The 13,687-nt window shown below is 40.0% G+C and overlaps 1 protein-coding gene across 8 annotated transcripts in view; it reads right to left on the bottom strand.

Moving 5' to 3' along the window:
- The window catches only part of CACNB2 (calcium voltage-gated channel auxiliary subunit beta 2), a 412,448-nt gene that overhangs the window by 21,057 nt on the left and 377,704 nt on the right, over positions 1-13,687 (bottom strand). For 4 of the 8 annotated variants that reach the window (XM_033209427.1, XM_033209429.1, XM_033209432.1 and 1 more), the window contains 3 exons: positions 8,412-8,545; positions 4,323-4,403; positions 3,764-3,822 (listed from right to left, as the gene is read on the bottom strand). In XM_033209427.1, coding sequence (XP_033065318.1) covers positions 3,764-3,822; positions 4,323-4,403; positions 8,412-8,545 — 274 coding nt within the window. Of the gene's footprint in view, positions 1-3,763; positions 3,823-4,322; positions 4,404-7,733; positions 7,796-8,250; positions 8,271-8,411; positions 8,546-13,687 lie in introns of all 8 variants that reach the window. The other 4 variants (XM_033209430.1, XM_033209433.1, XM_033209434.1 and 1 more) reach the window with 2 other exon arrangements.

Here is a 13,687-nt window from a genome sequence, read left to right as displayed (position 1 = left end):
CGCCCAGCTAATTTTTGTATTTTTAGTAGAGACAGGGTTTCACCATGTTGGCCAAGCTGGTCTCGAACACCTGACCTCGTGATCCACCCACCTCCCAAAGTGCTGGGATTACAGGCATGAGCCACCGTGCCCAGCCTGCTTGGTCACTTACTAACAACACTTGTCCTCCTATAAAAGTTTCCCTTCTGCCCTTGCCTCCCCTGCCAAAAGTCAATATAAATTAGAAATGGTTGTAGTAGTAGGTGTGGTCTAGAAAGAAAGTACTATACTAAGAAATGTAAAAGAATCCTGAAACCAACAAATACTAGCTACTGCGGCGGTCACCAACCTTTTTGGCACCAGGGGCCAGTTTCACGAAAGACAATTTTTCCATGGACCGGTTCAGTAGGAGCGGGGAGATGGTTTTGGGATGATTCAAGCACATTACATTTATTGTGCACTTTCTTTCTATTATTATTACATCGGAATAGATAATGAAATGATTCTACAACTCACCCTAATGTAGAATCAGTGGGAGCCTGAGCTTGTTTTCCTGCAACTAGATGGTCCCTTCTGAGGTTGATGGGAGACCGTGAAAGAACACCAGACATTAGACTCTCCTAAGGAGCGTGTAACCTAGATCCTTTGCATGCACAGTTCACAGTACAGTTTGTGCTCCTATGAGAATCTGATGCCGCTGATGATCTGACAAGAGGCTGAGCTCAGGCAGTAATGTGTGAGTGATGAGGAGTGGCTGTAAATACAGATGAAACTTTGCTCACTCCCCTGCCACTCACCCTGCGGTGTGGCCCCTAACAGGCCATGGACCAGTACTGATCCGTGACCTGGGGGTTGGGGAGTCCTGATCTATTGTAGTTGCGTTGTTAGGATGGGAGGAGGAAAGGAATGTGGAGAAGAGAAGCACTGCATTTATCTGGTTAAAAATACAGAAATATACACTAGCCCTGTATGTTCCAGGTCCCCTGTAATAAGCTACTCTTAAACTTTGAGGTTTCCATTTTGGACTCTAGTCATGTCTTTGATGCTTCAGGAGCTGGCTTAACATTCAATGATGGCACCCATCAATTATTTGATTCAAGACTGACTTTCAATAGACTTTAAGCTTCACAAAGCCAAGGCCCTTATCTATTTTTAGATAATGCCTGGCACACAGAATATACTCAATAAATATTTACTGAGGCAAGTTGAATAGTGACGGGGGAAGAGGAGGAGAGAGAAAGGATTAAGTCCAAGCCCATTGGCGTGACACACTAGATACGACCCTTGGGTTTGTTAATAGTCAGTCCTTGCCCAGGTCCTTAAGATCTGGGTGTGAGTTGCCTTACACATAATGCTGTGTCATACCTCAAAACCTTCACACACTGTATACCATCTGCTAAACATACCCTTCTCTCCCCTGTAATCCATTTGGTCAAATCTTAGGCGCCATTTAAAAACTCTTCCAGGATGTGGATGTCCTTAAGTTGGTGTTAATTACACCTCCCTTTATGCTATCTGTACCTTATGCATGCATATACCAGGTTGCCCTTTTACTTATATTCAGTGTTACTGCTACAGGTTTCAATTTATGCTTTCCATGAGAGCTCTTCATAGGCAGAGACTGGCTTCACCATCTCCACATTTCTCTAGCAGAGATTACGCAGCAGACGTTCATTCAGAATTCATCTGGCCACTGCCCATGTTGAGTACTGCTCCAGGCACTGAGAACACAACAGTTCACAAAACATTCTCAAACCCTGCCCTCATGGAGTTTATCGTCTAGTTATGGGAGAATGACAATAAACAAAAATAGTACTGGAAATACATAAAAGAGCACTAGAAAACAAAGTCAGGGAAAGGAGAGATACAGAACGAATGTGTGCATGTGTGCATACGTGTATGCACTTATACCAAGAAGAATATCTGAGGGAAAAGTGTTCCTGCAAAAGGAACCGCAAAGTGCCAAGGCCCTGAGGTGATTGTGTAATCTGTCTGGAACACTCATAGAACAGCAACAGAGTAAGTACGGCAGGGTGAGAATGAGCGAGGGAAGAGCAGCAAGAGAAAGTCTAGGTAAGGGTGTGTGGAAGAATAGACCATAGGAGGTCAGGTAGGCCACTGTAGGACTTTGGTTTCTACTCAGAAAAAAAGAAGTCATTGGATGGTTTTGAGTAAAGGAGTGGTGAGCACTAGCTCACATCTTAACAGGGTCATGCAGCAGCTGACCTGAGCACAGTCTTTAAGGAAACAACCACAGAAGCAAGGAGATGAGGCGGGAGGCTGTTGCAACGACCCAGGGAAGAGATGAAGATGTCTCAGACCAAAATGGTGGCAGAGGATGTGTGAGAAGGGCTTCGATTCTGAATATATTTTGAAGATACAGACAACAGCATTTGCATGTGAAATATAACAGAGAAAGAACAGTCAAGGATAATGATCTGGGCTGAAGGGTCTTGGGACTGAAAGATAAAGAAGCCATTAATTGAGATAGGGAAGACCATGGGAGGAGTAGGTTTTGGGGGAGGTTACATTTGAAAAGTCCATTAGACATCTTAGTAGTGATAATGAATAGGCAATTGTATACATGGGTCTAGAATTTAGAGGAAAGACTGGCAAAGGAATGGAATTTAAAAATCTGATGCTGAATGAAATCAATAAAGGAATGTAGATAAAAGACATCAAAGAATTTAGCCCTGGGCTGTCCAAGATTTCCAGTTGATGAGGAAGTACCAGCAAAGCAGAGAAAGGAGTAGTCAGTGTGACAGAAGGAAAACCAGAAAAGTGTGGTTCCAGAAACCAAACAAATAAAGTATTTCAAAGAGGATGGAATAATCCACCATGTCAACTATTGTTCATGGTCAAGTAAGATTCTGGCTGAAAATTTATCCCTGAATTTAGCAATGTGAAGGATGTGGGTGATCTTGACTAGTTTAGCTGAGTGGTGTGGTTGAAAACATAACTGGGGTAGGCTGAAGAAAGTGGAAGGAAAGCCAGTACACTCAGTTCTTTCAAGGAATCTTCCTATAAAGAAAAGAAAAAAAAAAAAAAATGACACACCTAGAGCAATATGATGTCGAATGTGAGAGGAAGTAACATTTTTACATGGTGACAGAGTTTCCATTAGAACAGGAAATACTGATGAGAAGAGAGCAAAGGATGATTACGGCTGTGTATGGATACTTCTAGCAGAGAGGGGATGGGGAATGAGATCCAGTACCCACATGGTGGGTTGGCCCTTGCTGGGAACATAGTCATTGGAGATAAAGCAGAGCATCCAGGCAAACATGCACCTCCCCAGGCGGGGTTGTGGAAATGCCTGGATGTCCTCCTCCATTTGCCTTTATTTTCTCAATGACACAGGGAAGCAAGTTCACTGGGGAATCGTGAGATGAGAAGGGGTTAGCAGAGCTTTAAGGAGGGGGAGATGACACAGAAGTCTTTTAGAAGAGTGGAAAATTGAACAGAAAAGGGATATTTAGTGCGATCTCTAAATAGTGGGCAGCAATAGAGGGCCAGTTGACCATGAATTGAGGATGAGACCGGCCAGTGGTGTCCTGCCCAAGGTCAGCTTATGGGTGCAGGTACAGGAACTAGACATCAAGGGTTAAGGATGTACAAAGCAAATATGATAAATATTGAATCAGATTAAATTGAGTGAAACTTATTTCCTGTCATCGTATAGACATCAGAGGGCCGTTTTCTCTTGGAATCACATGCCTGTCCCACCAGGGTTTTGCCATCTTTAAGACAAAATCCATAAAACCCAATATGCTAAAATACTCACCGCCCTTCAAATCTGTGTTTTAAAAAATCAAACAGCGCTTTTTGCATCATATCTGTGACCTGCAATTGAGCAAGGAATAAATTAAGATACGACCAAAAAAAATTACTAATGATGATAAAATAATTTTACTTCTCTTAGGAACACTTGAAAACCTGAGCTTTGCATTTGGAAAGAGTGGCAATATGAGGTTGCCCCGCATTTTTCTGCTTCTGAGTTCTGATGCAATGACAATTAAACTGAACTTATCATGATATTTTAGGGACAAACAACACTGCAAGTGGTTTCAGTCAGTCTCCATGTGACACTATTTCCTGGACTGAGTACATTGCAGCTAGCAGAAATCTTCAGAGCAACAGCCAGGTAAACAAAACAGAAAAAGGACGAAGCAGTGTATTCCACAGCTTGCAGAACAACATGCTTTGCTGCTATGAGCTCTCTAAGCTCTAAAGTTGGCTCCTTAAGCTGTAAAATTCAGAGAGAGGGTCAGGAGTAGGAGGCAGCGTCACAAAGAAGTTAAGCATGCAGAAGTCAAGCTTCCTGTTGAAGGCTTGCTACCCACCTCATAGCCCTTCAGAGAAGGGCCTACTAGGACCACTGGTCGCATGGAAGGTACCACATCATATGGGGGAGTGTGCTCTGTCTGCAGAGAGAGGAGAGGCTTTTAGACGTTTCACAGGCAGGTGGAACATAAATATTTTATGTATAAGGTACTCTTTCTGAACTCTGTAATATGAGGCACTGGCTTTCCAGACATTTTTTTTTTTTTCCCCACCTGTCTCTTTTCTACGTAAACCCAATCAAAGATTGGTGGGTTCATTTTCCTAAAGTTTCAAGTTAATGTTGTCTAGAGTTTTCTTGCTCATCTCAAGAAATGCTACAGACCTATTCATTCCTAAAGCAAGAGATGCTGCTTTTGAACAAAAACTAGTTGATAGAACAAAGAGAAACATGCCTCATGCAAGATAGGTGCTTTAGGCTTGACTAGAAGTTAATATTGCTTTTTGGCTGCATTTGAATTTTCTAAAGAGTTGTAGTGATTAGACCTAATATGGTTAATTACAGAGGAAAGAAAGATTTCATTACCTTTGCATCTTACGTGTTTGTCTTACCTGTGTAAAACCTAATTTCAAAATATTGTAACGCTCACTACCAATACTTTTTACCTACTCTCAAAATATTGTAACTCTCACTACTGTCAAAATTCTATTTTATTGCGAGAGTGTAAATAAGCATGCATGCTTATTCTAGTAAACAGTAATCATGATCCCTGCTCACAGCTTAGAGATCAATGCTTTTGGATTTTTTTGGTTTCTATACCTTGGTACTTCAAAGGTAAGGTTTATGTGTCTTCGAGGGTAGGTGATTAATGTATAATAATATATTCAACCATGCTATAGTGGTCTCAAAAGGTTCATTATCAATGTGCGTATCTAATATGATTCTCAAAAGTAGTTTTGAGATTCTCAAAAGTAGTGTTTCCGTTAGATAACAAATCATGTCTTTCTGCAGTAATTTCTTTTCAATAAGAGGGGAGGAGCTAAATTTTGTAGCAATTTCTAAAACTATCAACACTTTTCAGGTTAATTGCTTCAAATAAAATGGCTAAATAACATCTTTCAAAAATTAACTAACAGCTAATTGGTTTATGTTAAAATTGACTCTTTTGATAGCATAAAATATTAAATTGACCCAAAGATGACTTTTTAAAAAAGAATGCAGAAGAGCGATATGGCCTTAGACACAGGGATAAGCAAATCATTGCTATATGAATCTTCCTGGCTAAGGAGTGTCAAAAAATATAACTTGAGAATGACACACACCAACAGAAAAATGTTCTGTAAACGATTTTAAGAAATCAATACACTGATGTGCAGATATGAATGTCATTTTTCCATCTGCCCATCACTCAAGAACATTTTATTGTTGCTTAAAATTGCCCATTACGAACTTTTCTGGCTTCATTTGAATTCACATTGCCTCAGGGGGGAATTAAAAAGCATTTCAAATTCAAAAGCTTCCATCTGAGATTTCACCCGCAGTCATAGACGATATAATCAGAGGGGAGAAAAATATTACCATGACTATGCTGTCAAATTTCACTGCCTAAAATTTCATCTAGCATTCAGAATTCATTTTAATTGACATAATCAAGGTAGAATACAGTTTGGAACAGAAAAAAAAAACAAGACAAACATAATATAGTGACAGCACACATACCACACAAGCATCACTCTAAAAGCAACCTAAAACACAGAAAACGATCTTCTCATTGAATCTTAGGCCATTGTTTTGCTTTTGAATTCTACATTGATTTTAACCACATTATCAATAACATAAGAAGAATGAATACCAGTGCCGAAGGCATCATAAGCATATTTCTTAAATTATTTCATGTCTACCACCTGGGATCATACTGAAAATGTTGAGAAGCCAAGTCCTTATAACTATGCAGTGTAAGAACACCTTTTCCACTGTTGAGATTAGGAATGTAAATTTCCTGCATTTTAGTAACAGCTACCAAGAAATTTTATCTCAAGACTTTAATTCTGAAGTGGCCCAGTGTTTGATAGGTCTTTGGTTCCTTCGATCTATAACTTCCAACTAGCAAAGGGTCACCCATTGCTGGTAATCAATCGGCTTCTTAATCAATAGGGTAGCTACAGAAATTACCTTATTTGATGGAATATTGGTGCGTTGTGCCCTGTGTTCCTGCTATGAAGAATGACACCATCATTTTTATCTACTCTTTCCTGTTAACCCTATTTAGCTGACTTTTTTGGGGGGGGAGGGGGAGACAGAGTTGTCTAGCTCTGTTGCCCAGGCTGGAGTGCAGTGGCACGATCTCGGCTCACTGCAATCTCCGCCTTCCAGGTTCAAGCAATTCTTCTGCCTCATCCTCCCAAGTAGCTGGGATTACAGGTGCCTGCCACCATACCAGGTTAATTTTTTGTATTTTTAGCAGAGACGGGGTTTCACCGTGTTGGCCAGGCTGGTCTCAAACTCTGACCACAGGTGATTCACCTGCCTCAGTCACCCAAAGTGCTGGGATTACAGGTGTGAGTCATTGCTCCCTGCCTGCTCAAATTATTGGAAAAAATTGTGATAAACGTTTTTAAAGTTTTAGAATTTAAAGGTAAGCAAACTTCAAAAACCTATCTTGACAAACATGGTTTTAGTTCACATTCCTGCTCTGTCAAGTCCAGAATGTCTTAGCAATGCCAATTTTCTAAGCTTCTGAATGATGGACACTGTTAGTCACTTGGCTGCAAGCTTTAGCTATAACAAGAAGATCAGACCTTAGAGATGGGCCCACTGTTGTGGATGAACATCAAGCTGAGGCTTTCTGTGTTAACGCAAATTTCCAAGTGTTGCAAATTTTGTCTGGAGTGCTGAAGTTTTCCCTTATTAAAGTAGTCATAGTTGATTCAAAAATGCCAACTTTACAGTTCAGTATCTGACACCTCATTAATGACTTTAGAGTTCCTCCACAAACCAAAATACTTGTTTGCAGAGGAAAAGTGTTCATTATGTGGAGAGTTTGAGGGCAGAGGATAGACAGACTTGACATCACATCTGAGTGTGAGAATATATCCACAGTTTTGCCAGACTTGGCGACATTAGTATGACTCTAAAAGACAGCATGGTAGCTGTAGAAACTGATGGGTAAAAGAGGGAAATAAAAGGGAAATTTGGGGGGAGGGTAGTGGTCCTTAAAAAATAATGCTATAAAGCTACAAAATAGGTAAGAGGAAACAGGCTTTGTCTGAAGTAACGAGAGCTCAGAAATACCCTATAGTTTCCATTTAGGGGACAAGGAGCCTTACTGTGTAGCATCTTGGACGGCCAATGGCAAAGGCTGTACGCATGACCACCAGCTGCACTGTCCAATGGGTGAGATGCTAAAATCTGACTGATGGAGAAGGCAAGAACATCGGGAGAATATTTATATATGACAATAGGAAAAACTCACAGTAAACCGCCAAAACAAGCCTGCAGTTTTCCACTGGTCTTGTTCATCTGCAGATTTTGCACCTAGTGGATTAGAAGTTTAAATACTGACTAAATTAAAACTTGAATACTTTTGTTTAGTACAAGCTATGTATCTGGATATCATAAGTCAGAGTTTAATAACTGCTTTAATATGTTTGATCATAAGTTAAATTTCTGGATAAAAGAAAGAGACAGACAGACAGAATAAGCATGCACAGTTTAGGTGCATTATATGGAGCTGTCGGTGTTTGACATCCTTGAATGTTGAAACAAATTCCCTTGGTGGTAGATATTATTCCATCAAAAAGGATAAGTACTGTAATAGTGTTTTAACAGGTCACTCCCTGAATTTAGTTGGTTTGAAATGCATGAACTCAATTAGCTGTTGATAAGTTCTTTGCTTGGGACAGAAATGATTGTATTGAATACAACTGTGGGAATTAATGCTAATGATGCCAGTGGCAGGATAAACACAGCTTATGTCAATGTAAACTTACCGATTTCTGCTTCTGCTTAGCTACAGCAGCGTGGAAAAGAAACAAATAACAGAGCATGCACGTTATTGGCTTGTCAAAGGACGCAGACAGTCAACAGGACTAGAAATGTGACGCAGTGCAGTTGAGCAGGTGGACAATGGGAGCTTGGAAGTTAATGTTACCTTCTTAAAGAAGGGCATTCGTTTCTCTTTGGAGTGGGGTGACGTTACACTGTTTGCACTGGGTTTAGGGGAGCGGTGGTTTGCTGGAATATCATTTTCTTCTGCATCTAAGCCAGTAGCATCTATGTCTACAGCTATATACAGACAAACAGTTCAAAAATCAGGTGGACAGGAGAGGAAAAATAGGTTATAAAGAAAATAAAATGAAAGCAAATAAAACTAACCATAGTTAAAAAAAAAAAAAAACTATCATGAATACTCAACACAGTATGCAAAGAAAATAAAATTTAAAGGTAAAGCATGTTAAGAATGCAAGGTAATCAAATCTAATGAAACTGAAAGATACCCTTATAACCCGTTTGCTTGAATGAATCAGTTTCATGCTAGATCTCTTGAATATTTTCAGAGAAACATTTTAAATCTGTAGTTTCAAATATAATGTTGATATTCTCTGTATCAACTGTATAAAAGTGCAGTACAAAACACTTGACTTCAGATCTTACAATATCTTAAACCAGCTTTGAGATAACAAGTGACTACTTTGAAAACCTTTATTATAGGTGAATGCAAAAGTAACTGCGGTTTTTGCATTGTTGGAATTTGCCATTTGATATTGGAATACATTCTTAAATAAATGTGGTTATGTTATACATAATTTTAATGGGCATTTCTCGCGTTATGCATTTTTTGCTAATGACTTATTACTTGCTGTTTATGTGTATTTTAGACTACGGGAATGATGTCAGACAAAAAGCGAATTTGAGTGACTTTCTTATTCTAGTTCAAAATGGGTCGTAAAGCAGTGGGGACAGCTTGCAATATCAACAATGCATTTGGCCCAGGAGCTGCTAATGAACGTACAGTGCAGTGGTGGTTCAAGAAGCTTTGCTAAGGAGAAGAGAGCCTTGAAGATGAAGAGCAGAGTGGCTGACCATTGGAAGTTGACAACGACTACTCGAGAGCAATCATCAAAGCTGATTCTCTTGCAACTGCACGAGAAGTTGCTGAAGAATTCAACATCGACCATTCTATGGTCGTTCTGCATTTGAAGCAAATTAGAAAGGTGAAAAAACTCGATAAGTGGGTGCCCTGTGAGCTGAGCCAAAAAAAAATTGTTGTTTGGAAGAGTCATCTTCTCTTATTTTATGCAACAACAATGAACCATTTCTCAATCGGATTGTGACAGGTGACAAAAATTGGATTTTATATGACAACCAGTGACAACCAGCTCAGCTGTTGGACTGAGAAGCTCCAAAGCACTTCCCAAAGCCAAACTTGCACCAAAAAAAAGAAAGGTCATGGTCACTGTTTGGTGGTGTGCTGCCAGTCTGATCCACTATAGCTTTCTGAATCCCAGCGAAAACATTACATCTGAGAAGTACGCTCAGCAGATCGATGAGATGCACTGAAAACTAGAACGCCTGTAGCCAGCATCGGTCAACAGAAAGGGCCCAATTCTTCTCCATGACAACTCCTAACTGCACATTGCACAACCAGCACTTCAAAAGTTGAATGAATTGGGCTACGAAGTTTTGCCTCATCCGCCATATTCACCTGACCTCTCACCAACCGACTGCCACTTCTTCAAGCATCTCGACAACTTTTTGCAGAGAAAATGCTTCCACAACCAGCAGATGCAGAAAATGCTTTCCAAGAGTTTACCGAATCCCAAAGCACAGATTTTTATGCTACAGGAATAAACAAACATTTCTCATTGGCAAAAATGTGTTGATTGTAATGGTTCCTATTTTGATTAATAAAGATGTATTTGAGCCTAGTTATGATTCAAAATCCATGGTCCAAAACCGCAATTACATTTGCACCAACAATACAATGTGCAAAAACAGATTTTCCTTTTTGCAGATTTTGTGTAAAATTAAGGACAGTGTGAAAAGTTTCACTAAAATTGCAACAGACATTTGAGAGAAAGAGAGAATGGAAAATTCTCAATCCAGTCAATGCAAAGGAGTCATACACAAGGCCAATGATTCAGGGAGGGCTCCAGGAGGGACAGGATTAAAACGATTTTAGGCTGATAAAGACTAATGGGAAAACACTGGGACCCAAGATATCTGAATTAAATCAGTCTAATAAAATGACACTGGAAGACTTCTGGTGACTTATGCAAAGCCACTGGGTTTAACAAAAGAGGCAGAGTGAAAGGGCACGAGGACCCAGGAGGATATGCCACTGGTTTCCTCATCTGTAAAATGAAGGGTTTAGCTTTGGTGCTTGACATGCTTTTACTTTTCTCATTGTTCCACCTGAAAATACAGTACTTAAAAAGTGTTACAAGAAAATAAGATGCGTAATCTCACTTCAAATTTTACAAAATGCTTCCACGTGCAACCGTAATAGCTACAGAATTTTATCAACTGCAGAATCAGACATGGAAATACTTTAAAGATCAACTTCAATGCTCTTATTTTTAAGATTAAAAAACTCAAAATTTAAGGGACTTGTTCTTGGCAAAAACTCAGCAGTCAGGATTCAGACCTACTCCTCCTGTGTGAGTCTATAACCCTCTGTATACCACACTGCCCACCAAAGTGAGCCTGTAACCGTCCCTATACCACACTGCCCATCCAGGCGAAGTCCCTTCTCAATCAGGGTGCCCTCTTTCAGTTCCCTTCACATCCTGAATGGGGTCATGTCCTTGGTGTCAGGATTCAGGATGACATCGTAGAGCTGGGCTAGCTAGAAAATTATTCTATGATTAAGAATCAGTCAAGGAGAAGAAAAAAAATTTACTCACCCCAGGAAAGCATCACATTATACATGTTAGCTCTCTAACAAAAACCACGGTACATTTAGATTGAAGGAAGGAACAAATTACCACTTTGAAATAACAGACAGCTTGGTGTTACAATACAGCTACCATTCCCTGTGATACACAAGCTGAACTGCTCAAAACAGTTCTAACCTTTTCAAAGGATGGGAGATCATCTGACAGGCATCACATTATTTTTTGGTTTTGAAGTTGTTATGGATATTAAATAGCAGCCGTTTATAAACTAGGATCTCTTATTATTCCTTTTCATTTGATTAGGTAGGAAACCTGTGATGGAGTGAATACCTGCCACTGTTTGTACACTATTACAAATATCAGCTATTGCTTGCATAATGCAGGAGGTATGATTTTCTATCAAAAGAAGGTAATAATGGACTGAATTAATTCCAAATAGGTAGACTTAACATAGTAAGTAGTATGTCTCTTCTTTGCCCCATCTATGCATACTGATGTGCTAAGAGGTTTAGCATGTGGTATGTAGGGAAAACATAAAATGTGCCTAGGGGTCTAACCAATGCTGACTTGTATACCATCCTATAGCTAATCCTTTGCTCATATAGGAAAGTTTCCTTATGGGGCTTATGGAATGGTATAAGCCAGGAAAGAATCTCAGAAAAGTCTTCAGGAATGGTTTTCCTTGAATCTCAACTCAAGCAGCATGTTGTTAGCGCTTTCCTGGATATGAAGAACAAGATCTGGGTCAGGATTTCATTATTCCTACAATACATGTTAACCAAAATCAAGAGTTTCCTTTCTGGTGGTAAATTCCCATATGTTTTATCTTTCTCATCTTTTATTGGGCTTATAAAGACCACATTCAAGGGACAGTACCCTTTGAGGGCTTTTCTAAAATTAAAGATAACCAATTAGATGTCAGAATTTACAGGACCCTGGGATGGTCACGTTCATGAGTTGGATTTTGTGATTTGCCCATTGAATCTAGCCTTCTGTGATCATCAGGTGTATTTTTGTTTTTTAAAGAAAGGGTGAGGCTGGGCGTGGTGGCTCATGCCTGTAATCCCAGCAGTTTGGGAGGCCAAGGTGGGCAGAGCACCTGAGGTCGGGAGTTCAAGACCAGCCTGGCCAACATGGTAAAACCCTGTCTCTACTAACAGTATAAAAATTAGCCAGGTGTGGTGGCCGGTGCCTGTAATCCCAGCTACTTTGGATGCTGAGGTGAGAGAATCACTTGAACCTGGGAGGTGGAGGTTGCAGTGAGCTGAGATTGTGCCACTGCACTCCAGCCTGGGTGACAGTGAGACTCCATCTAAAAAAAAAAGGAAGAAGGTGGAAATGCATAAATCTTTGGCTGCAACATTGCCCAGGTGTTTGGCTTTCCACACACATAGCCTGAGTCAGGTTTGAAATTTACCTGTATCTGGACATGAGGACTGGAAATCCAAATTGAGAACTTTCTATAATTTACTAGTTCTGACATTTGGTTAACTCAGGTCTAAAAACATCTTGAGTTCATTCTGAAATATGCAGAATTCTGAAACATGTGGTCACTTTCAAAACATACTATAGAAACTTACCAAGACAGTTGAGAAGCATTTTCAAATCTGTTTGGCTACATGCATTTTATTAGACTCGGATGGTTCTCCTTTTTATGAGAGATGTTAACTTTTTTAAATTTCATACTTCTATTTCCATACTTTAACAAACATTAGTATTTACTTGGAAAGAACTGCTTTCATATATTTGAAAAGTCTCATTCCTCACTAGCATGCATATTATTATTATTAGTGATAGAAAGCCTTGGGAACATTCTATCTATCTGTCTGTCTGTCTGTCTGTCTATCTATCTATCTATCTATCTATCTATCTATCTATCTATCTATCTATCTATCTATCTAAGACAGGGTCTCCCTCTGTTGCCCAGGCTGGAGTGCAGTGACATAATCATGGCTCACTGTAGCCTCAACCTCCTATACTCAAGTGAACCTCCTACCTCAGCCTCCCAAGGAGCCGGGACTACAGGCACACACCACCATACCCAGCTAATTTTTTTTTTTAAAGAAACTGGGCCTCACTACCTTGTCCAGGCTGGTCTTGAACTCCTGGGCTCAAGTGATCCTCCTGCCTCAGCCTCCCAAAGTGCTGGGATTACAGGCGTGAGCCATGGCACCCAGCACATTGTTTTTAAATTTAAGTTTAGTTCTTAAAGGCTTGGGTCAAGTTAAGCAGAGCTTGGGGTTGAGACGTATGTATGCACGTGTATGTGGGTGCAATGTATGTGTTCTGCAACTGGCTATGACACCATTGCCTAGATGTCAAGTGGGAAATTTTCCAAGTTCTTGACAGCATCCAAACCTATATACTTTAGGCAGATACTTATATTCTTTGGTCTGGCAATGGGTGAGGGGAATAGTAGACAGGACCTCTAGAAACAAGATGAAAATGATCATTCCAGGCCCATCCACACTTGATAGCTGGAGCAGTTGTGCCTGGAGGTGGATTGGGAGAACTCTTTAGAGCTCTCTGA

This window comes from Trachypithecus francoisi, unplaced genomic scaffold (assembly GCF_009764315.1).
Source record: "Trachypithecus francoisi isolate TF-2019V2 unplaced genomic scaffold, Tfra_2.0 Lachesis_group9, whole genome shotgun sequence".
Classification (NCBI taxonomy): Eukaryota; Metazoa; Chordata; class Mammalia; order Primates; family Cercopithecidae; genus Trachypithecus; species Trachypithecus francoisi.
This window is presented reverse-complemented; position numbering and strand designations above follow the sequence as displayed.